Source organism: Armigeres subalbatus, chromosome 1 (genome assembly GCF_024139115.2).
Source record: "Armigeres subalbatus isolate Guangzhou_Male chromosome 1, GZ_Asu_2, whole genome shotgun sequence".
NCBI lineage: Eukaryota > Metazoa > Arthropoda > Insecta > Diptera > Culicidae > Armigeres > Armigeres subalbatus.
In genome coordinates this window covers 5,933,290-5,956,283 of record NC_085139.1, presented here as the reverse complement: position 1 = coordinate 5,956,283, position 22,994 = coordinate 5,933,290, and the positions used below count along the sequence as shown (strand labels likewise).

General features: G+C 45.1%; 1 protein-coding gene across 2 annotated transcripts in view; it reads left to right on the top strand.

Annotated features, from left to right (window-relative positions):
* The window catches only part of LOC134220118 (ETS-like protein pointed), a 377,379-nt gene that overhangs the window by 58,662 nt on the left and 295,723 nt on the right, over positions 1–22,994 (top strand). The window contains exons 1-3 of one of the 2 annotated variants that reach the window (XM_062699116.1): positions 9,131–9,213; positions 9,277–9,706; positions 22,203–22,329. In XM_062699116.1, coding sequence (XP_062555100.1) covers positions 9,290–9,706; positions 22,203–22,329 — 544 coding nt within the window. In that variant the 5' untranslated portion in view covers positions 9,131–9,213; positions 9,277–9,289. Of the gene's footprint in view, positions 1–9,130; positions 9,214–9,276; positions 9,707–22,202; positions 22,330–22,994 lie in introns of those variants that run through there. The other variant, XM_062699108.1, reaches the window with a different exon arrangement.

The following is a 22,994-nucleotide window of genomic DNA, read 5'->3' as shown; positions in this document are numbered from 1 at the left end:
GTTTCGGGACGTTCTTCTTCCCTATTATGGCCACCCCAAAATATTCCTAAAATGGACACTCTCGTGTTTATTTTTATAGAATTGTAAAAATCAACTAATTTTACTTTCCATAGCATTTTCAATGCATGTAATCAAATCGTAGGACTGGTAGGTAGGTTCTCCCGATGGAATTTCATAGCAAAATGTTTCCATTATGCTGTAATAATGAAAAAAATGTCTGGAGGGTCCACTATTGGTTGGGGGTCCACTATTGGGCACTTTACCCTAGTTTAATAGGAAAGCACTCTGAAAGTTTGACAAATGGAAACATTTGTTTTTCTCACCACCGTTTTTTGCTTTTCTCGTATTCAAACCAAACGATACGAACTTTTTCAGAAGAAGTATGTGTATGTGCATGTGCAAAAAAATCTAACTCATTTTCGAAATCTTATCCTGAACTGATCATTTAAACGGCGAATCATGTCCCATTGTTTCACATTAAAAATCAGCCTGAACTCACTATGGGCTCAAAAAGTTATGGCCAAAATACAAATTTTTATACTATGCCTGAAACTCGATTTGTGCAATTGCATAACCTCATCACATTTTCCGGCACTTAACCTCATCCGATTTGCTTGCAACAAATTGCATCCGGCAGCAATTATAAATAAAATGTGAATTTTCAATTCAATCTTTCTTTATTTACGAGATCTTCGACTCTAGGCCGGTTCATCTGGTATAAATAAATGTGAAAAATAAGACTTTTTCACCAATTGTTATTTTAGACTTTTCATATATGTTTATCAAATATTTTGAACGAGCGAGAAAGGCGTCATCACCGCTAGGTGGATTAATCAGGGTTTTTTAAATATTGCCGCTAGAATTCGGATAAATTTGCGGTGGGAATTCAGATGATTTTGCTGCGGAAATTAAAATTGACTTTCTGATGAAATTAAGATGATTTTTTGGCGGAAATTCGGATGAATTTGTTATGCAGATTTGGATGGACATTGGAGATTAATGCATAGGAAATTTGGATGAACTTCGGTGGAAATTAGGATATACAGACCTCAATCGGTTTTGGCAACACGTTCGAAACATTTATGTTGCCAAAATCGAATGGTTTTTATTTTCTCATGATACTTCAACATTTCTTCACTTTTGTGACTTTTGACAATTTCTTTTACTAAAATTTCGATGTTTATTCGTTCATCTTAAAAAAACAAATTTACGCGATTTTTTTACAATTTTTTTTTACGTCGGTTTAGGGGTCTAACCAATTTTTTTTACGAGGGTTACGATATTTAAGTGGTTTATAAGCAATATAAAAAATAAAAAAAATAAAATTAAAAAAATTGTTTTGCTAAAATCGAATGTTGCCAAAACCGAATGTTGCCAAAATCGAATGAGGTCTGTATCTGTAGCGGACATTCAGATGATTTTGATTAATTTACTGAGGTAGTTTGGATGAATTGCCGTGGAAATTTTAATGAAATAGCTGCCAAAATTTGGATAAATCTGGGCAAAAATTAGGATGAAATTGCTGCCGAAATTCGTATAAATTTGGTGCGGAATTTAGGATTAATTTGCCGTGGATATTCGAATTGATTTTTTTTTTCGATTTCAACTTTTTTATTGTCTGGAATTGTTGTCTCTACAGACATCAATGAGCAAGGTTGAGTATGTGGAAAGAGTGGACTGCATTACTGCAAGAAGTGGAGGACCTGCAAGTTCCTAAATGCAATCTAGAAGACGCGTCGCGTACATACTATCAAGTTTTAACGGAGTTGTAAGATGGATGTAGTTAAGTCCCATTCCCTGTCGATCGCTCGCACTATAACGTGGACAAACTCTCGAACGGTGTTATCGTGGCTACTGTCGGATCAACAAAAATTCAAACAGTTTGTCGAAATCCTGGAGTTACTTCACGTGCATGACTGGCGATGGGCACCATGAAATAGAGTCGTGTTCTTCCAAATCCTTACGAGAAATTCTTCTCACTTTCCATTGAGAATTTACCTTTCCCGTTTAAAATTTGGATTCGCTTAATCGATTTGTAAATTTATTTAAAATCAATTTTCCTAAAGAACTCAGATTTTTGACACCTCTACCTTCTATTAAAATTTAAAACAAAACATCAAAAATGTGCTGTTTTTCAAACTTGGCCAAACAATTGAACCAATATCAGGCCAATTGCTTCAAGTCGTTACGCACGGGCAATACTTTTTCAGTTTTTGTTTTCGATTTTTAAAATAGTTAGAGGCAAGATCCTACTACTTTGTCATTAATCATTAATCATGAAATTTGCATATCACAACACCTGTTTGTATTCATGTATTGGTGTTCATTTCGAAAAAAAAAAATAATGATTCGCTTTCGAAGGCGATTTCCAATAGATTTCCTTCCCAACTAATATACTATTCCTTCCCAGTGCGCTCATGGAGATGTAGAGCATTCCTCGGTCTCTTGTAGCGATTCGTGTCGAACTAATTTTCTTCCCCTTATCCTAATTGACTGTGAGGACGTGGCCGGCATCGTTATTGGTCTTGAAACTCCGAAGCATGTAAAGTGAGAATAGCTTTCTAGTCCCAAAAAGATTACTGCCTGTGATCGTATATGAGTCCTATATATTTAGTATACGAGAAAGGCAAAACATCAAATGAAGAAAATGAGGAACAAACATCAAGCCTACCATGCCATCTTGGCTCCCATAATTAAGGAAAATGAGACTGGGACGTGGGCTGGATGTGGGCCCTCCTTAGCCGTGCGGTAAGACGCGCGGCTACACAGCAAGGGTGCTGAGGGTGGCTGGGTTCGATTTCCGGTGCCGGTCTAAGCAATTTTCGGATTGGAAATTGTCTCGACTTCCATGGGCATAAAAGTATCATCGTGTTAGCTTTATGATATACGAATGCAAAAATGGTAACTTGGCTTAGAAACCTCGCAATTAATTACTGTTGCGAGGCGGGTCTGTCCCAGTGTGGGGATGTAATGCCAGTAAGATGAAGAAAAAGAAGAAGAAGAAGAAGAAGAAGAAGAAGAAGAAGAAGAAGAAGATACTGGGACGTTTTCCATCTGAGAGAAACTGGCTTGATGTTTTTTCGACTTTTCCAGAAGAAGCATTCCTTTTTAACAGTTGTAGTCCGATAATACTTTGTTGCATATGGCCGTTACAGATTCTAACTCAAAATCGATGGAAATTCATATGGGACTGATATGCGATTATTGGCAAATGGTGATTTGTACATATTTGCTGTTCCTCGGCCAATCAAGACTAGCGCAGCGCGAACTGTACACAGTCAATTAAGCTAAGCTAACCTTCGGCAGAATGACTGACACCAGTGTCTCGCTACTGATTGTTATAACGATGTCATCCGCGAAGCCAATAGTCGTGACCCCTTTGGGCTGCTTCAACGTCAGTAAACTCCACTATACATTGCGTTCCAGAGCGTTGGTCCAAGTATGGAGCCCTGTGGAACACTCGCCGTGACCTTGAACGACTTCTGTCCAACTCTGCAAAATCCTGAACAAGCCAGGATCATGCATGCTATGCAGTGCTGCGGCTATAGCTCCCCAACTGGCACTATTAAACGCATTTTTTTAATCAATCATCACAAGCGCAATACCGATCCCTCTCCTCTTCTGTTTGGACGCCTTCTCTGCACTTTCAACGACTGTGCGAATTGCTTCGACCGTTGATATCCCTTTCCGGAATTCAAATTGCCTCTTGGACAACCCACTTTTGCTTTCTGTACATTTTGAAAGCCTGTTAAGGATGATCCTTTCCAGGAGTTTCCCAAGAGTATCCAAAAAGCATATAGGCCTGTAAAATGTTGGATCTCCAACCGATTTTCCTGACTTTGGCAACAACACTATCTTTTGTATTTTCCATATGTCAGGAAAACGACCATCATCTAAACATTTCTGCATTACCATTCTGAACATGTCCGGGAATGCCAGAATAGCTGTTCTCAAGACCACGTTAGGGATTCCGTCCGGAATAGGAGCTTTATTAACTTTTAGACCTTTGGTGTTGCACGGAGCTCTTCATTAGATACTACCCTGCCACCAGTAGAGTCTACATCAGCATACGGCATCGACGGCAACTTACTTACTTACGTATGGATCCTGTACACCTCCGGTGGTGCAAAGGGCCGACATGAAAGATCTCCATCCTGAGCGTTGCCCGGCTATCGCTTTAACCTGTTGCCAGGCAACACTGTCGGATTATGTTTCAAAAAAAGGTCCTCTACTATCAATCTCAGCTTGTCTGGGCGCATTTCTAGTGGCGTCACCTCTCATTTTTGCCATAACGGTGCGATAAGCATTGCCCCATGGATTGACATCAGCTTCACAGCACAACTGCGTGTAGCAGTTCGACTTGCTCAACCTCATTTCCTTTTTGAAAGCGGCTCGAGCCTCTCGAAGCGCCACCTTACGCTCCTCACTGATAGCTTCGGTACGTACTCTTAACGCGCTCTCTTCTGGCTCTGAGACAAACAGCGGGGAGATTGCTGAGTTGTTCATTCCACCAATAAGCTGGACGAAGCCTGTTTCGTGGTTCCAACTTTCTCGGCATTGAAGCGTCACATGCTCTTACTAATGTATCCGTTAGCTGACCTGCATCCATATCTGGGGCATTATTTTCAGCACGAAGTGCCTTAAAAAAGAGGTCTTTATCGAGTGCTTTTGTCATCCACATACTATCGCAGGCTTGCGATCCTATGTTTTGCCGTAGGCCTCCTTTGGCCAACACTATACCGGATCGGGTCACCTGATGGTCGTTATGAGTATAATCTTCACTGACCCTCCAGTTCATATTTCCCATTAGCGACGAACTGCAAAATGTTATGTCGATGATGGATTCTCTGCCATTTCTGCGGAATGTGCTAACGTTGCCGTTGCACAACTTAACATCCAGTTTTGCTAGAGCTTCCAGCATACTATAACCTCTTGCGTTGGTTAGTCTACTTCCCCATTCCATGGCCCATTGCTCTTAAGACCACCTCGACGGGGCGTAATAGCTGCATACGAAGACACCGTTGATTTTGGCAATCACAAAACCTTCACATGAACAATCAACAACTTCTTGAATGGGGCATCTGCCCATAACTTGTATCGCAATCGCAGCCAAACCTTCTTTATCCACCCAGTTGTCGTTATCGGGAGGGACTCGATACGGCTCTGCAATAATTGCAACATCACACTTAGTTTCCGTTGTCGACTGCCACAACAGTTGTTGTGCAGTGTCGCAATGATTGAGATTGATTTGGGTAATCTCCATTGTTAATGTCCTGCTATCGCCTTCTTATAAGCAGGGCATTTTATGCCACCCGTCATGTGATCATTCCCATGTTCCGCTTTACAAAGCATGCATCTCTGTTGCTTCTTGCAGTCCTTAGCAATGTGCTCTTCTTCGCCGCATTTCCAGCACAGCGTAGATCGGTCCAGATTAGTGCAATTTCGCGCCTGGTGACCGAAACACATGCATTCGAAGCATCTCTCCATTTGTTTGGAAACTCGTGGAACAATCCTCAACAGTCTACCCTACTTTGACTTTGCCTATTTGCGCTAACTTGGTTGCTGCAATCACCAGAAGTCGAGCAGTCGCCGTTTGTGTACCTCTGTACGACCCTCTCAAACGAATCGACATTGGCACTTCTCCCAAGTTGCACTGCGCAATATCTCCAAGCGCCTTCAGGTCAGGGTCCTCACGCACTTTCCTAAGCAAAGCAGCGTACGTTGTTTTATCGCTTGCTTCGACGATTAGCGCGTCACCTTTAACCCTCTCTCGGCGGGGCCGGGGTTTCTCCTTGACCTTCTCGACCATTTTCTTCTCGTCTTTCTCTCTCTGTTTTTTCTTCCTCTCCTGCTGACTAACGACGGTGCGGCATTCCAAAACATTTCCTTCTTTACCTCGCTCTTCAGATCTTCCCTGAACACCTTTCTGCTTTTTCGGGACTTCTTCTTCTCCTGGGGTATCGCATACTCGTATTTTGGCGACTCTTCGGAGTCACCTGCGCCTCGGTGGCCTCCATAAGCGCCTTCTCGGTAGTTTCAGCTTTCATCCACAGCGCCTTCTGTTCGCGTTCTGCGGCTGTCACAACTAATTTAATACTCGTCGCTAGTTGTTTGATCCTAGTGTGTACGATGTTCTTGTCTTTTATAAACTCATAGTGTTCGTTGACTTTCTTCTTTACCTCCATCATGTTGGACTTCCCAAGTTGAAGTTTTTCTTGGGAAATGGTGCTACTAGTCGTCAGACTCAAGAACACTGTCCCTCCTGGGAATCTCTGTTGCTCACTGTTATGGGTTGCTGTTATAGGCCTCTGCTGTTGACACTGATGATCTCTGCAGCTTTCCACTTTTTGCAAAGACATTCTCTGCGCCTGCTTCTCCATTATTTTGTATTTGTTTTTGCATGTTTATAGGGTCCCCCTCCGGATCGTTGGCGTCACCTATTGTATATAGTCACCTATTGTGATCCCATGGGTTCCTCTGCAAGCAGTGAGGTCCATGCGAGGATTGACGCCGGTACTTTATGGTACCGGGCCCAAAGCCGGATCAACGTGAATCAGGAATGGTGCATCTGAACCTAATACCCACTAGTTAAAGTGACAGGTTTCGAGCGTTACCGGAGGCCTGTCAGGTTGTTTACCGGGACGAAGGCAGTAACTCTATTAGCCAGCTCGTCATTTCAAAGAGGTGTCACCCTTCTGTAGAGAGCAGAACGCCTGTCAGCCCAAAGTTCGCCATTACCAATCCATCATCTAAGACATGTCCGTTGTTGTAAGCCTTAACCAGTATGCCGTAATCAGGATCTAACTGGCATAAATACTGATGTGCCGGTTGGCACTTCTGTTGGTGGGCTGAGCTGCTTTGAAAGCGGCACGTGTCGCTTATACATAGCTGCTTATAGACCTGTGGTTCTTTGTAGAGATTTAACAGAGCCCAGTGTTAAACCTCCGCCACGTCACCAAGCAAAATTCCGCTTAGGCTGACTGGGAACCAGTGAACTGGAACCAGGGTCCGGTCGTCTCTCGAAGGAAACGCCCTGTGTGTGTCTGTGTGCACCCACCCAACAAAATGAAGCAAAAATGTCACTCATTGGCTTGGGACTCGGAAGCTTGATGTCCAATTACGGCACAGCGAAGGATTGCGAAGGATTCCCAACTAACCAAAAGTTCCTTTAAGAATACGTTTTTCGCTTAAGCAGCTCGGAGAAGCTGATTAAGCGGATAACGTACTCTTAAAGGAACTTTTGGTTACTTGGGTTTTGTTTCGATCCGACACAGAGAGACATTGAAAATTTGCACCTTGATACAGTGGATAGGGTTCTGAACAAGCCACGCATCCGATGCTAGAACCGCAATATGGCTTGTTCCTGGGATTGTGAGCTACTTGCTCGGCATGTCAGCCAACTCTCCCTTAAGATCAGCAGGTTTGGAAGGACATAAACCTATGTAACCATTTTAAAGGAACTCCATTAAATGCTTGATGGAATCCTGTTCCTTGGAAGACAAATACTCTTCCCGTTCAAGACGTGTGACCGGGTCTAAGCGGGAATCTAAGAGGTCCGGCAACCACAAATCCTTGTAGTCCTGATCCAGGTTTTGGACGGTACGCTCAAAACTTTCTAGCAAGGACTGAAGCTCCAAAGCTGACTCCTTATTCAACACTGGTAGTTTGGACAAAGCTTGGACTTGCTGATGCCTCGCCTTAGTAATGGACAACGGATCTATAAGCAATTGGCTTTTGCTGTTCATGTGTTCTTCAGGTAATAGAATTTCTCGACTTCTGGGAGATCGGTTTTCCAGTGGATTAACGAGGTGTACAAATACCGGAAACTCAGCCACTCGATGTCACTGAAGTTTTGTAGCTGGATTTTTGGAAGGCGAACATGTTCCAACGCTGGCTGCGACTGCGACGCATCCAGAACACGCGACTGGTTTATTGTGGTATCTTACAGGTTGACCGAAAAGTACCGTTGTACAAACTTTTCCCTATAATCGTCATGCGATTCTACCTCGCCTAATACAACGTCAGATAAATACAACACGTATTAAACCGTCAGAAGCGAATCTTCGTCGCTGCAACTTCTAGCTTATACGACACCTATGTTCCCACGCCTGCCTGTTGCCAATCAATTAGTCCATCGGGTGTGAAAATGTGAAATCCATGTTTTCGCACGCCAGAACATCTGACAAATGTCAAAACAATGTTGTGAGACGCCTTGCTGGCCTTGCAGTTGTCATCAAACGATTTCCATACTTAATCCCAGTTGTTGTGTTGTGATGGCGTTTACGAGCTTCGCTTTCAACGGTGAAAATTTATGCGTGAAGGATTTTCCGCTGCTGTTCAAGTGCCCTAATCCAACTTTGTCGGTTGGAAGTTACGTTTCCCGATAATGATGGCGGGCGCTATGACGGCGAAGACTGCTGGAAGCATTCATTCGGATCGTTGCTCATGGTAAAGTGCATAGTAGGCGCTGCAACGGTAGCGCCTTCTTTTGTTTGTTTTGACAACGGTCCAGCAGACGCAGCCACTTTATGCAGTAGCAAGCTGGCTGCGACCAGCTGCCGCTTGGCGATCACCTCGCCCGGTTCAAGTATAACATTTGTTTACATTCGGTGCGACTGATCCGTCTCACGAATGCACGGCCCACTAGGTCGGAGCCCAAGAGAAAGAGTTATAAATTATAGCCGAAAAGAAATCCTTCTAGGTGGGAGGAGAGCTGCGCTTCAACGACTCGGCGTGCGGCGGCGTGAAAAGCGGTGGATTATTTACCGCTTTTATGAGTTGAAAAATTTGCCAACCGTTTTGCGACAGCCCTGCGCACTCCGCGCCGAAACAAGACGCTCTGGGTGTTATAATTTATTGGCCACGCCACATTCCACCATGCTTTTGTTTTCATAATTTTGACGCGGGTGTATCTTTTTGTTCTTCAAAATGCTAGCGAGAATAGCATGAAATTGACGGTTTTATCGAAAATGTGCGGTCTGTTGATGGGCGGCCATTGTACGGTCAAAACTCGTCGACAATAACAATAATACTCGGGAATTACGGTTCAGATTTAATTATCTCAGGCTGATGGATTTTTGTTGTTACTAATTTCGTTGATTGTTATTGTGTTTTTAATGTTTTAACCTCAATCTAGAACTTTGAGAGATCCTTGTCTTTTAAAACCACGTGTTCCCCTCGTATTCCGCCGTTGGTTGCCAGCAATAGTAACTTGCAAGTTTTTCTCCTCAAATCTACTACATTTGAACTGATTTTCCTTTTTATTCTCTCGCACAGGTACGCGCAAGCAATGGAATTGGAGGCGTACGAAGCACTAGCGGACTACTCGCTCCAGGAGGCTCCCTTCTACGAGGCACCGCTCAAAGTGGGCCCAACACAGCCGCTGATAACGGCTCAGCCTCTTCAACAGACACCACGCCTGCCGCACCAGCAGCACTCAACGATCTCCCTTTCGTCCATCCGATCGGCCCTGTTCGGCACGTCGGGTGGCTCGATGGCTGCTTCCTCACTGATGCTCAACGGCACCGGCAGTTCGGTCGGCGTGGGAGGCGGTAAATTGATGCAACACCTCGGCAACTCCGCTGGTGCCGCTGTGCCGCGGTTTCAACAACCGCCCGCCCTGGTGCCTTCTTCCCTCGGGGGAGGGCTGATGAAAACGAAGAAGAACTTCAAGAAGTCTGTCAGCTTCTTGCCGACGATTGTTCAGGTGAGTGTCAACACTGCATTCAGAGCATCAGTAGTCCGTTCACGCGTTTGTCACTGTCATTTACATATTATGGTAGTCGTTAGGAACGTGACCGATCGATCGGGTGCTCCGGGGCGAAGAAAATATGATAAACATGGGAGATTGTTTTCTGCTGATGGGACAATCGATTCCAACGGTAGCGCGGCCGTCGGAAGCGCGCGAAGGGCGCGGTTAGAATTAATTCTATAATGCATTGACCATCGATGGGCTGACGCCGAAAGGAAGTTCAAGCTATGAAATATTAATCGCAGTAGGCATTGACCGTGCATTGGACAAACAAATAACGCCTCCTTCGATCAATGATTGCATCATCAGCATTCAATAAAGTTGTTTTGAGCAAAAATTTCTCACTCGCGCCCTCTTATCAGCAGACGCGAAGGCGTTGGTCGTGCTGCGATCAAAACATCCGATTTGAGCTGTCGCGTTGCTCCGTTCGTCTTCGTGAATGGTAATTGCCCGGTGGTCGCGCCTTTTACGAGGTGTGATAAATGATAAGACAAATCGACGATATCGGGCGGTGATGATGGTGATGATGATGATGCTTAAGGTGAAGCCGACAAACAGTAACAAAGCAGGTGAAACTGTTTAAATGAATGAAATGTTTTCCTCGTTTTAGTAATTACCATGATTTACAAAATATGACGAAAATTGTAAAATGACTCAATTATGCTTTGGGCCCTATTCAGGTCTATTTTTTCTGAATTTTTAACAACTTTATTCCAATCTGTTAACTAATCTGGTTTACATTTGCAACTTCAACATTCTCAACAGCTTGCTAAGTCCAAAAATGCTGCAAACTTGTACATATATGACTGTTGCCCCTGGCTTCGGCGTTGCCGTCATCGGGCGACGAGTGAAATATTGTCCGGTCGAGTTATAATCGCATATTTAACGTGTTTCATTATGAAGTTGTCATATTTTCACAGTCCCGTTTGCGAGCGTTCAGCCAGATTGGCTTGGGTGCGCGGACTACTGCGGATGACTGCGACACTGGATTAAGAGAAATGGAAGCGCATTTCAACAACTGCGCGAAAAGTAAAAAATAAAATAGGAAAGAGTTAATGATGGGATGCTGTTGCAGGGAACGGCAGAACAAAACAAAGCTGTAGTCCGGATAAAAAGGCAAAATGCAGGCTATGAAGGGGAGATTGGGTAAAAATAGATACAATGAAAATTCGAGATGAAACATTTTGGTCGTTGAAAATTTCTAACAAAGCAAGCGCTAAATTTCGGAAGGATTCGGAAGGTATTGGACTGAAATTGGATGGTTTTTGGATTGGATTTGGATTCGATTTGGGTTGGATTTCAAATGGATTTTAATTGGGCTCGGATTGGATTGGATTTGAAATTAGATTTAATTTGAATTTGGGATGGATCGGATATAGATTGGATTTGGATTAGATTTTGATTGTGCTTTGTAAGAGTTGGATTTTGATTGCGTTGAATTTGATATCGATTGGGTTTGGATCTAATTGAATTCCCAAGCAATCAAAAGTTCACATTTTATTTAAATTGGTTCCTAACCGAACCAATTAGTTCACTCTTGGTTCAAATCGAGTTCCAAACACCTTAACAGAACTTCAAAGTTCACTTTTGCGCTCCAGCCATACAAAAACATTACTTAAAATGCAAGCTGATTAAGCCAAAACATCCCATTAGGCGAATTTAATTTGGCCGAAAGCCGAAAATTGTTTGGTTGAACAAAGTATTTGGCCGAAAGTCATTTGACCGAAGGTTCATACAGCCGAATAGATCATTTGGCCGAACAGGTCATTTTGCCGAATAGGTCATTTGGCCTAATAGATCATTTGGTGGAAAAGTTCATTTGACCTAATAGGTCCTTTGACCGAATAGGTCAATTGGCCGAATTGGTCATTTGGCCGAATAGATCATTTGGCCGAATGGGTCATTTGGACGAATGGGTCTAATGGCCGAATAGGTCATTGGGTCAAAAACGCCATTTGGCCAAAAAGATCAGTTGACTTCTCACTTCTCAATCATTCTTTTTTTCTCACTGTAAAAAGTGAGTAGTGTGAAATGGAAAGTGAGACGTCACTTTGCTCACTTCGCCCTACTCATTTCTAACTTTTCACTGTGTAAGAAGAGTGAAGCAAGTAGTGAGACGTCTCACTTCTCGCTTCACACTACTCACTTTTTACAGTTCGCAGGGAGAAGTGAGATATGATTAGTAAGAAGTGAGATGTTTCACTTCTTTTTTCACTCTACTCATTTCTCCTTTCCCACTGTGAAAAGTGTGAAGTGCATAGTGAGTAGTGAAACGTCTCACTTCTAACTTCGCACTACTCACTTATGAAAATGAGAAGGATAATTGAGAAATGATTAGTTGGGCCTGATCACTAACCCGCCGCGAGGCCAGCTACAAGCGGACGAGTCTTCGGACCTTCCCAGAGGCCACGCGACGTGCGTAATCCCCTACACCTACACGGACGAAACACCTTCGCTTGAAGGATATTTGGTCCTTCAAGCGATAACACACAACATTAAAATTTCGGTCCCATGAACTAGAATATTTGTGTCGAACATTTACCTTGACCTCGAGCAAATGCAATCACCGAATTCCGATTCGTAGGCAAATACACTCTACCGACTTTGAACATCAAAATAGGAAACACTAACTCTCTTATAAAAACTCACATTTCTAGTAAAAATAAATAGGCGCACTTGGGCCTTTTATCACGTCCTCAACCACTTGGAAAACTCTCGAGGATACAATATTAATTAACATTTATAATATTGGAAGGTTTTTACTTTTTACACTACTAACAATATAACTTGCGATTGGCTAGCAACTAGTACAATTTTGCTTCCACTATCTTCGGGACTTACGTCCGTTCACTATGCCGATCGACTCGAGAAAGAACGATACTCGGACTAAAAATAGATGACCTTTACCTTGGCCATTGCGTAACCGCGAGATTCCCACACATACATCTACTTCAAAATTTAGCAAATCATTTTTTTTTTCTACACCATTGGCCATACTGTCCAATTATGGAGCGGAGCCATGTGATCTGCTTCGCGATCCGTTAAAAATGTTGTTAAAAAGTGTTGGACTTTCGGCTCTCTTTTAACCCGAGGAGTGGAAAGCACAAACAATTTTTTTTTAAACAATCACCTTCTTGTAACCTTGTTACAAAGTTCTTGTTGGAGTGTAAAGCCATTGAAGAAGAAGAAGAAGTCCTATTCGGCCAAATGACCTATTCGGCCATATGAACCAAATTGATGGCGTTTTTTCGGAAAATAACCTTATCTTCGTCAATGTCAATGACATACTGCTGGACGTCGAGTGAATGTGCCGAACGAACAGCTATTCCTGAATAAAAAGCTGGATGGGGTCCTTTACCTGTATCGACCTAGAACCAATACGAGGGGAATTCGAACTCGTATCGATAACAGGCTACGGTTTGGACCAGTTTATCAGTTTCCGCTTACACAGTATCCAACCACATTTTCGATCGGGATTCCGCAGACAGCGGACCGTTCGGAGAATGACAAATTCTAAGAATCCTATTAAATTTTCTCGCATTCCAGTTCGAGACAGCAACACGTACGGACGTGTTTTTTGCTGGCGCATTTTTTTCGAAGTGTTTTTTCTCGTTTGTTCGCTGTTTACGTTTTCGCTTGTCGCGTTGGCGTTATTTTCTCCCAGACCCGTCATGGGAGACTCGGTGGCCAATTCGGTCGCTGGAAAAGTGCCTAAGCGCACTGCTCTTGGAGGCGCGGGTAACCCCTCCAAGCAGCTTTTGCAGAGCAACGTGTTCTCTTCGTTGCCACTTGATGACGTCGGCAATCCGCCGAAAAAGAGGAAGAAGCAGCAATCGCAGCTGCCGCAGGTGCAACCGGAGCGGAAGGAGAAGTGCCCGCCCGTGTTTGTAAAGGGCGATCCACCGGATTTGCGCCCAAAAATTCGCCAGTTGATCGCTAAAGGGCTGAAATGTACTTTTCGGCTCTGCAGCGAGGGCGTGAAAGTGATGCCGGCAAACAAGGACCATCATCAATCCGTCGTGGAGTTCCTCGAGGTCCACAAGTATGAGTACTACACTCATGACCACCCCGGCACGAAGCCGCTAAAGGCTTTGCTGCGAGGACTCCACGACATGAAGGAAGAGGAGTTAAAAGCTGAGCTCGAAAGTTGCGGATTGAAACCGGTGGCCGTGCACAAGATCGCTCGTCACGACAAGACGAGAAGATATCGCGACCAGGTTTACCTGGTCCATATGGAGCACGGCTCCACTACCTGGAAGGACCTGAAGCTGGTTGGCGTTATAAATTACACCGTCGTTGACTGGGAGCTATATCGGCCAGTGCACCGCGATGTCACGCAATGCATCAACTGCTTCAATTTCGGGCACGGCACCAGGAACTGCCGCATGAAGCCGCGCTGGAACAAGTGTGGCGAACCCCATCTGACTGATGAGTGCGACAAAATGGAGGTGGCCGATCCCAAGTGCGCCAACTGTGGCGACAAACATCGGGCCACCACAAAGGGCTGCCCAAAGCGAGCCGAGTTTCTGGAAATCCGGAAGAAGGCTTCCACCAGGACCATGCCGAAGAAGAACCGTGTTCCTGTAATCAACGAGGTGAACTTTCCAGCCATCCCGGCTCCCCGTCGTGTGATTCCAATACTCCCACCGCTACAGCCGCACAAGCGAGTGGCAGCGGCAGCTGCATCTGTCCAAGCTCCAACATCGTCGGCACCATCCACCAGCGAATGGCCCCCGCTCCCTCCTCCTGGGTTCCATCGGCAGTCGGAGAACGAAGCCGTCCCACCGGAAGAATCTGCTCCGCTGTACACTCCGGAGCAACTGATGCCGATCTTCTCGCAGCTCGCCACTCGGCTGCGCGGCTGCAAAACCCGCTTCGACCAGGTCTTCACTCTTGGCATGTTCATCATCGAAAATGGCTGCTAGGGTGGGCCTGGTCAACTGGAACGCTTGCTCGCTCAAGAGCAAAATAATTGAGCTGAAGGATTTCCTTGAGGAGAAGGAAATAGACGTTGCGTTCATCACCGAAACGCACCTAAAACCGGAGGTGACCATCAACATCCCGCATCGTGCGACTCGACCGGCCGACCAGGGGAGGTGGTGTGGCCATCGCTCTTCGCTACAACATCAACTGTCGTCTACTTCCAAGCTTCCAGCTCAGTGTCATCGAGGCCATCGGTGTCGAAATCACCACTTTGGTCGGCACAATCGCGCTCATCGCGGCGTACTGTCCAACGCAAGCCAAAGCCAGACATAACACATAGAACATTCACTCCCCAAATTCATCGTCGTTCAAACACTAACGACATCTGTTGATTTCAGTTAGTTTGGCAAATCACAAACCAGATGGCGATAGTGAGCAAACGTCAATCTCGAGCAAATCCGATACGTGCGCCACGAGTGATCGATTGACCAACTAAAGATTATTTGAATTGACCAGTAAATCAGTGAACGATGGAAATTTGACGAGTGTTATGTCTGTTTGTCTGTGTGTTAACCTTCCGAAAATTGCCCCTGGCTACTACAAAAACATGCATTTTGATTGTAGCAGCTATTATCGACGATACAGTTTGTAGGAAATCCGCAGGTTATTCATCTTTGACAGATTCCTCATCTCTGTCAGATTCTCATCCTAGCAGCTCAGTTATGACTTGTTAGCTTGCAGAAACTCTTCAGCGATTCAATTTCGTCACATATGAGTCATAGACACTCGTCTATGACAAGCGTGGTGCTTGGGCAGGGACGGATTCGTCCCAATCGTCTTAGTAGGCCACATTTCCTGAAGCAGAATCTTCAAAAGAATCAAGAAATGGTTGATAAGACCCAAAAGATCATAAATGGTCATCAAAGTTCGAAGGATCTCCCTTCGATTGTGCAGCTATGACCTACGAGCAGAGCTGAACCAAATCTTGTTAAACAAATATTTTATTTGTATACGTCTTCTTGCATATCTCACCACCTTCTTCGGTTTTTTTTTTGCTTCAAATCTCGGAAGCAATATTTAAATCTTGTATCGACGATTTTGACGCTCAGTACATCATCGTCTACGTAGTGGCGTTTCTTGATGACTGTTATGACTTTTAGATAAGGTCAACTTTTCTAAGGAACTCAATTTTTTGAAGTCTCTAACTATTTCAAAAATCAAAAACAAAAATTGAATAAGTGCTTCGCGTGTAAACTGGCCTGCCGGATTGGCCTGGTGTTGATTCAAAATCGTCTGCGGCAGCAGAAGCTAAATCATCGAACAGTTGCCCATCTTCGTAAGACGAATCCAGAAAATGCTTAACTCTATCCAAGATTTTGCAAGTTCCTTTACAAGCTGTGAAGCTGCTTTCTCCAATTACTGTAATTGGTGAACCACTTAGATCTGGGTTAACAGGCTTGAACCTATACTTGTTTGGATATTCTGCGTGAGCGTTCAAATACTTCTGCTTGTTGGTTCGTTGGAGCTCCTGCTACTTGTTGTCGCTGACATGCTGCTCGGAAACTACTTTTACGTCCTCCACTTGCATGTAAATCCAACGACTGAATGTTATCAGCCGTAAGTTTGTTTAATGCAGCGCGCTCACTCAAGGTCAGTTTGCGGTGACAGCTTCCCGACGAATTCCTTAAGGAGCGTCGTAACGCACATCTACTACACCAACTTGTCTATCGCGCCCGTCTTAATGGTCGACATGGACATGATTTTTTCCTTCTAGTGTTCGATCGGTGTGTCTGGTCTGCCGAAGTCCAGTCTTAACGCACTGATCGTTTCTTCTCTATGGCATCTTCCTCCAGGCAGCTCATCGAACGAATTATGTTTTCAGTTGACAAGTTGGCTACGTTGACAAGAACGTCGGTCATTCTCCGGTTTGAAAGTAGATTTCCGACGTTGATCAACTGCCAGATGTTGAAGAAAATTAGTTTCATAAGAATTCACCTTTCCCGTTAAAAATTGTGTCTCGTTTCATTGTCTCAGTCGATTCTTTGGCTTATTTAAGGTCAACTTTCTCAAAGAACTCATATTTTTTAAGCCTTAAAAAGGGAAAGGACAATTCGGTAAAATAATTTACCGAACTTCTGAGCTCTTTTCAAGTGTGCAGCAGATAAACTTTGGTAGAATTAATTCAGGTCCAGGTTCAGAACGGAAATGAAATTTCGAAAATGTTTAAATTTATCCGACCGTAGATCCAGATATACAGAACGCCGAAAAATAAATTAAACGAAATCAGAAAGCTGAATATCATCTTTAGAGCTCTGAAATTGTTGAAAGCAGCATTTTCGTTCTTGCATTGCTGCAGTAAAAGACCAGGGAATTTGTGGCTGTGCAGATGAGGCGACAGAAATACGATTGGGGAAATGCGAGGCCCCATCAGCTGACCATGACGAAGTCGATGATTGATGTTGCGAGGGACATAGAGCTTGAGGTACCCGGGCTGCCCCATCACTGGAGGGGTGCGGACTTATAGCCTTGGAGTAAACCAAAGAATGCCCGAAAGCCTCCTGTTCTCGGCATGCCTGTGAAGCCGTTTGTGTTGTATCGAAAGGGTTCCCGCTGAAGTTATGCGAGAGCCGCGTTTGTCTGGTTCGAAGCCGGAAGATGATTTGCTGTTCTTTTAAACTGGGTAGGTCCACCCATGCGGATGTGGTCCTCTTTATTTTCGGAAGGTATCCGGTTGTGGCGGCAACCCAGGAACTTTCCTAGTTGTCTTGTACGGTTTTCCTTATCCAGGTTTTGACGTCACTCAACGAAACGGATGACGTGAAACGCCGGTCCTGATATCCAACTCAAGCAAGGAGATCTGCCGTGATGTTTTCAGGCACTCCGCAGTGTCCCGGAATCCAAACAAAATTCGTGTTCGGTAGCATGTTCGCTAAGATGTTTTGGATCCAGGGTATTTAGGCTCGCCACTCTGGAGTGCGGAAATGACGCTGGCAGAGTCAGACAGGGCGAGGATGGGTTTCCTGGACGGGTAGGTGGCGGCGATGAATGCCGCGGCTGCTTCAGCCGAGAAGATGCTGCACATGTCCGGGAGGCTGTCAGAGATAGTGAAAACGGTCCCGGTGATCCCAATTCCGACTTCATGGCTCGAAACCAGGCCATCCATAAACCTGTGTTCGTGGTTATGAAAATCTCTGTTGAGAAGGACGGCCACCGACCTTCAATGAGCCATGGTATCACCCCTTGTTGCAATCTATGGAACTATTTATAATGGCTGATGAGGAGTTCTAGCTCCTCGCTCCATGTTAGTGGACTCACTCCACTGGGGGGAGACCATCGTGTGCAGAATCCGGTCCCTTTCAGTGAGGAGAGGGATTTTATATTCTGCGGCGAATGTGGCGGCTTTGCGGCAGATGGCTGCCTGCGCACAGTGGCGAAAAGGCAAGATGCCTGCCGCAGCACAAGCAGATTCGGCTGGTGTTGAGGGTAACGATCATTAGGCGGCTCGAAGGTAGGAATTAAAAGTCGGTGACAGAGTTTCGACGAGGTTACGCTGGACGATACAGGTCAGTTCGAGGCCGTAGATCAGGTGGCTATAAATGATAGCCTGCCCGATCTTTAACCGGAGCCTTCTGTTGTTGGTACGGAAGTGAGGAAGTAACGAGAGGCTCCGGTCAATGGAGACTCCGACAACTTTCACAATCTTTTTGTTGGGGATGGGCTGGTCACCCAACTTGATGCTCGGCCCGCACAGCTGATGCTTCCACCTACAGACGTGTCCTCGTACGCTTTTGCTGGCTGTCATGGTAAAGCCTACCGATTTGGCCCAACGGAGGACAGCACTTGCAGCGGATTGTGCCTTAATCCGTGTACGACCGGGTGTGTCACCAACCACAATTAGCAGAATGTCATCTGCGTATACATAGATGTATATGTTGGCGGAAACGCCCGGAATCGGAAAATCCCCACTCTTTCAACTGTTGGAGGACGAAAAGGGTCCAAGTCCTGTTGAAGGCCTTGGAGATATCCAAGGAAACTAGATCCACGTGCTTGCCGTCGTTTCAAGCGTTCTGTAGTACATCTCCCAGGTATACAAAATAAGTGCCCGTGCCATATCCCGATCGGATCGCGTGTTGGCGATAGCCGAACCTACCATTGGCTTCTAATTTGTCCCTTAGCCGCCGATTTACTAACCTCTCCACAACCAAGACACAAGAGGTTAGTGAAATAGGCCGGTACTTTGTGACATCTCGGAAGGAAATGTTGTTCTTGAGGATGGGTACAATGAGGCTATTCCGCCACTCATCCGGAAAGATTTGATCAGACCAGAAACTTGATTTTAGCGGAGGGAGGAAGGTTTTTGATTATGGGATAAACAATCCCATCGGGACCTGATGATTTTCCATTACTTCTTGAGAGCGCAAAAAAGCCCAGGAGCGGAAAACGGAGAATTAAAATTGGCGTTTTGAAGATCCGGAGGGACTCGAAAGTTGGAGAGAGGCGAAGATCTACTGGTGATAGCCCGCTGAAAATCAGCTGGATAGTCGTTGACGGAGACTAAACCGGCAAAATATTCCCCGAGAGCGTTGGCCACCTCAGAGGGATCGGAGATGGTACGATCCGGTGTGTCGAGATGGATGGTGAAGATCTTCGCTTACCACTAAGTGTGTTTTCTTTTCCCCAGAGTTCGGCCGCAGATTGGCTGGGGTTGACCGAGTCGTGAAAATCCTCCAAATGTTCTCTCCAAATGTTTGGTGAAGTCGGGAAGAGTTGTGAATGTGTTTCCCTCAAATTCGTGTCGAAGGTGCTGGTCATATGCCTCCCAGTCGGTGGCATCGTAGCGCCATCTTGTCCTCCGGGTGAAGTCCGGGGGCGAAGCGTGGACAGTAATCGAAATCAGATAATGACTACTCCGTCGGAATACACTCCCCATTTAAGAGATGGGGGTATGGACCGACTGGCTGCAGTCACGTCGATGGCGGTGGCCGAGTGGCCGTTGAAGAAGGGGGGTGAAATGACGCTGACTTGATAATTACCTCGGAGACGGACTCCGACAACCGGAAGGTCTTCGTCACCGCTTGTTGCCACCATGTGGATGTGGCATTGCCCTATTTTAAGGTTATTTGGAAATTTCGACAATGTCGCATCTAGGGCTATGCTAAGAGTTTGCTGACACCAAAAGGTGGATATCCAGGATCATGAGTGTGCGTCACGATGGCAATAAAAATACGATCAAGGGGGTCACAAAGCAATGGCCGGGAAAAAAGTTATAGGACGTTGCCGCAAGGTGTAAGAAAGAAGTAGAAAATATTCTTTTGAACTAGAGAGAAAATTTATTTTTTGCGATATTTTACAATCACAAAACTTTTTGTTGCAACCTCGGCAACGTCCTTACAACATAAGGCGAAAAAATGTCCCGTTGTCTAAAGACTTTTCCGATTCGAATCTGACTCGCCAGATCGTTGCAGCTGGCGACAACTCTCGCAGTCAATTTTTCACGCCCGCACTCATCATAATCCCTATTTATCGCCACCGTTGCACCGGACGGCGCACATGGTCCGCATCCCGCCCCAGCTCGTTCCGCTGCTGTTGTTGCCCCTTGCCAGCTATTTGATCAATCGTTTCTGCGATCAACCGTGAAGGAGAAAAACGCTCATCGCTCGTCGTAAAAGATTAAGTTCCACTTTTTTTTTCGCACAACCGAACCGCCTCACCATGCGCACTGTTGTTGCCGTTGCATTTTGCGCGCCGCGTGTGGTGGCAACCGAGACGACGCATTTGTCAAAATATTGGGACTCATCTCGGACTCGGTAATGGCAATAATAATACGAACGGTGAGAATCGCCGCAGGCGTTATTATGAAGAAAAATGGCACCCCATCTGTTGGGGGTTGTGCCCTGGCCGTTGTTCACCGGCACCGGCGCGCCGCCGTCGTCGGGTAGAAAGAACCCTTTCGCTTTCGAAGAATTTGGACCGCGCGCGCACTCTGCGCTACAAGTGACAGGTGAACCGCCGCCGCTGCGCTGAGCCACTTGGACTTGCATCTCGGTCGGCGCTTTTGTTGTTGCATGCAGTCTGATGTGCGTACGGTGCCGGCCGGTTTTGGCGATCGGAGTAGGCTGCTGATGTCGCAGCAGCAGCAGCAACAGCAGTTGTCTAGGGGACCGGTTTTCGAACGGCGCGATAGTGGCTTGCTTTGGGTGTGGAGAGTAGTGCGCGATCATGATGCGACTAGTTTTCGATTTTTATGAATGAACGCGCGTGATAGTGTTGGTAGCCGAACGATTGTAGTGGAACGAATTCATTCATAAAACTAAACTCTCACGACTTTGCTGATCGAATCGCCGGACGGGCTGCGGAGGCGGGGCCATTGATTTGAATATATGGCAGTGAGTAGGCGAGTTTAGAGTGTCGAGTGTAGCGTAAACGAAAACGATGCTAAACAAATAGTTCTGCGGAATATTATACCGAATTGCTGCGCGATTTGATGCGACGGCAGCAAGAGCCCCCTTCTGGAAGCGATAAAACACGATCGTAAATAGTAGGAAAAGTGGGTCGTGCATTTTGGATCTGGAACTGGAGCGAGTGTTATCGGGCGACTCGAAATTTCCCGCTGAATCATGACCATTTGAGATCGAGATTTATGGTCGCGTCAACGTCAATCGATCTTGATCTTACCGGGAGATATCGCGTTTCTCATATTCACACCGAGTGGCTCGTAAAGCAATGCTCTTAATTTTTATTTTATTTCTGTCGTAAATCAAGTATTTCATGACGACTAGACCGTCGTCGACGAAATCCTCTAACACGCTCGCGTGCCCTCATTTGACAGTTGGAAAAAGATGATCCCTCATCTTTTGACAAAGGGGCAACAAGCCGGAACCGCGTAAATAAACACAAAAATTATCTTTATCTCGTTAACATATTTATGGTTGCTCGCACGATTTAATTTTGGAAGCCACTTTCGTCCCCTTCTTCGCCTTAAAAACGACCTTCAATGAGTTCTCATTTGGCCATAATGGAATAGGCAATGACTGACAACGATCATCATTTCGTCTGTCATCACGCGACCCTTGACTTCAATATTTCTTTTTTGTAGTGCTCGGGGAATAAACCACTTGTAGGGAGGCAAAGTAATTGGATTTCCTTTCGAATATAAATTTAGCACCAAACAAGATCGAGTGCCGATGGAGAACAGAGCAGTATTCAAATGTTTGAATTATTGGTTCATTGTTTTCAAAGTGGGCGCTGCCGGCGGCAGTTTGCTCGAGATCAATTTTGACTTCCGACTTTCGTCACGGTTACTTAGATCTATTTGTGACGATGAAGATGTCATAATTCCAATTCCCCGTGGCGTTATTGTTGCGTGGTAATTTGACACGGTCCGAACAAGAATAAAAAAAGTCCCCTCGCTAGAAAGGTCGTGGGCGCCGGATGCAACTTTTGTGTCGAGGGGACCAGTGGACCCGTCGATAAATTCGAAGAAAATATGCGTCTAATTATATCTTCACCCCCTTTTTTATCTTTTCAGAGCCGCGACGGCGAACCACACCACTTACAGTTGAAACAGGAACCGCTGGACGATGGACCGCACGGAACGCGGAACATCCAGAAGGTGCCGAGTCTGTCGGATCTGAGCGATCCGGAAGCGTCACTAGGTAAGTCGTACAAAGAAATCTTGGAGCATTGATTGTTTACTTCCGAAACGATATAGAAGTGAAAGATTGATTGGATCGAAAAAGGGATTGACATTTCCATGGGATAAATACCGCCCTAAACAATCCTAATTTCAATATGACAAAAATTGTGGGTAAAATTGAACAATAATTTTAAAGGACTTACAAGTGCAAAAATTATTATTATATTAAGAGATCGAAAGGAAGGGAAGGTAAACGGAATGTTAGAAAATTTGACCGTGGTTTCTGGATGTTTCTCGTTGTCTTTCTGGACTATGTCGTTCGGTTGGTCGTTGGGCGCCAATTGTGACTGATGAAAACCCCTTACTAATATCATTAAAGATTCGATAGTTCGAAGATTTTGACATTGCCCATGTCGCATTATCTCACATTAGAGATCTAATCAGAAACCTTCGAATTGCCTCATTACCAATCAATTGCTTATCTTCAAACCAGACGGTCGTTGCGTGAATCACTAGTCCGCAATAGTTGCGTCCATACCATATTCCACGTGATCGAAGCCTGTCACTTACCTACCATGATTTACATCATCCATTTTCACCAACAAACAAAAGAAAACGACTGTAACCGGACTTATTTTTACTACGCGCTGGAGATTAGATTAGGGTGTCATTACGCCAAGTCGC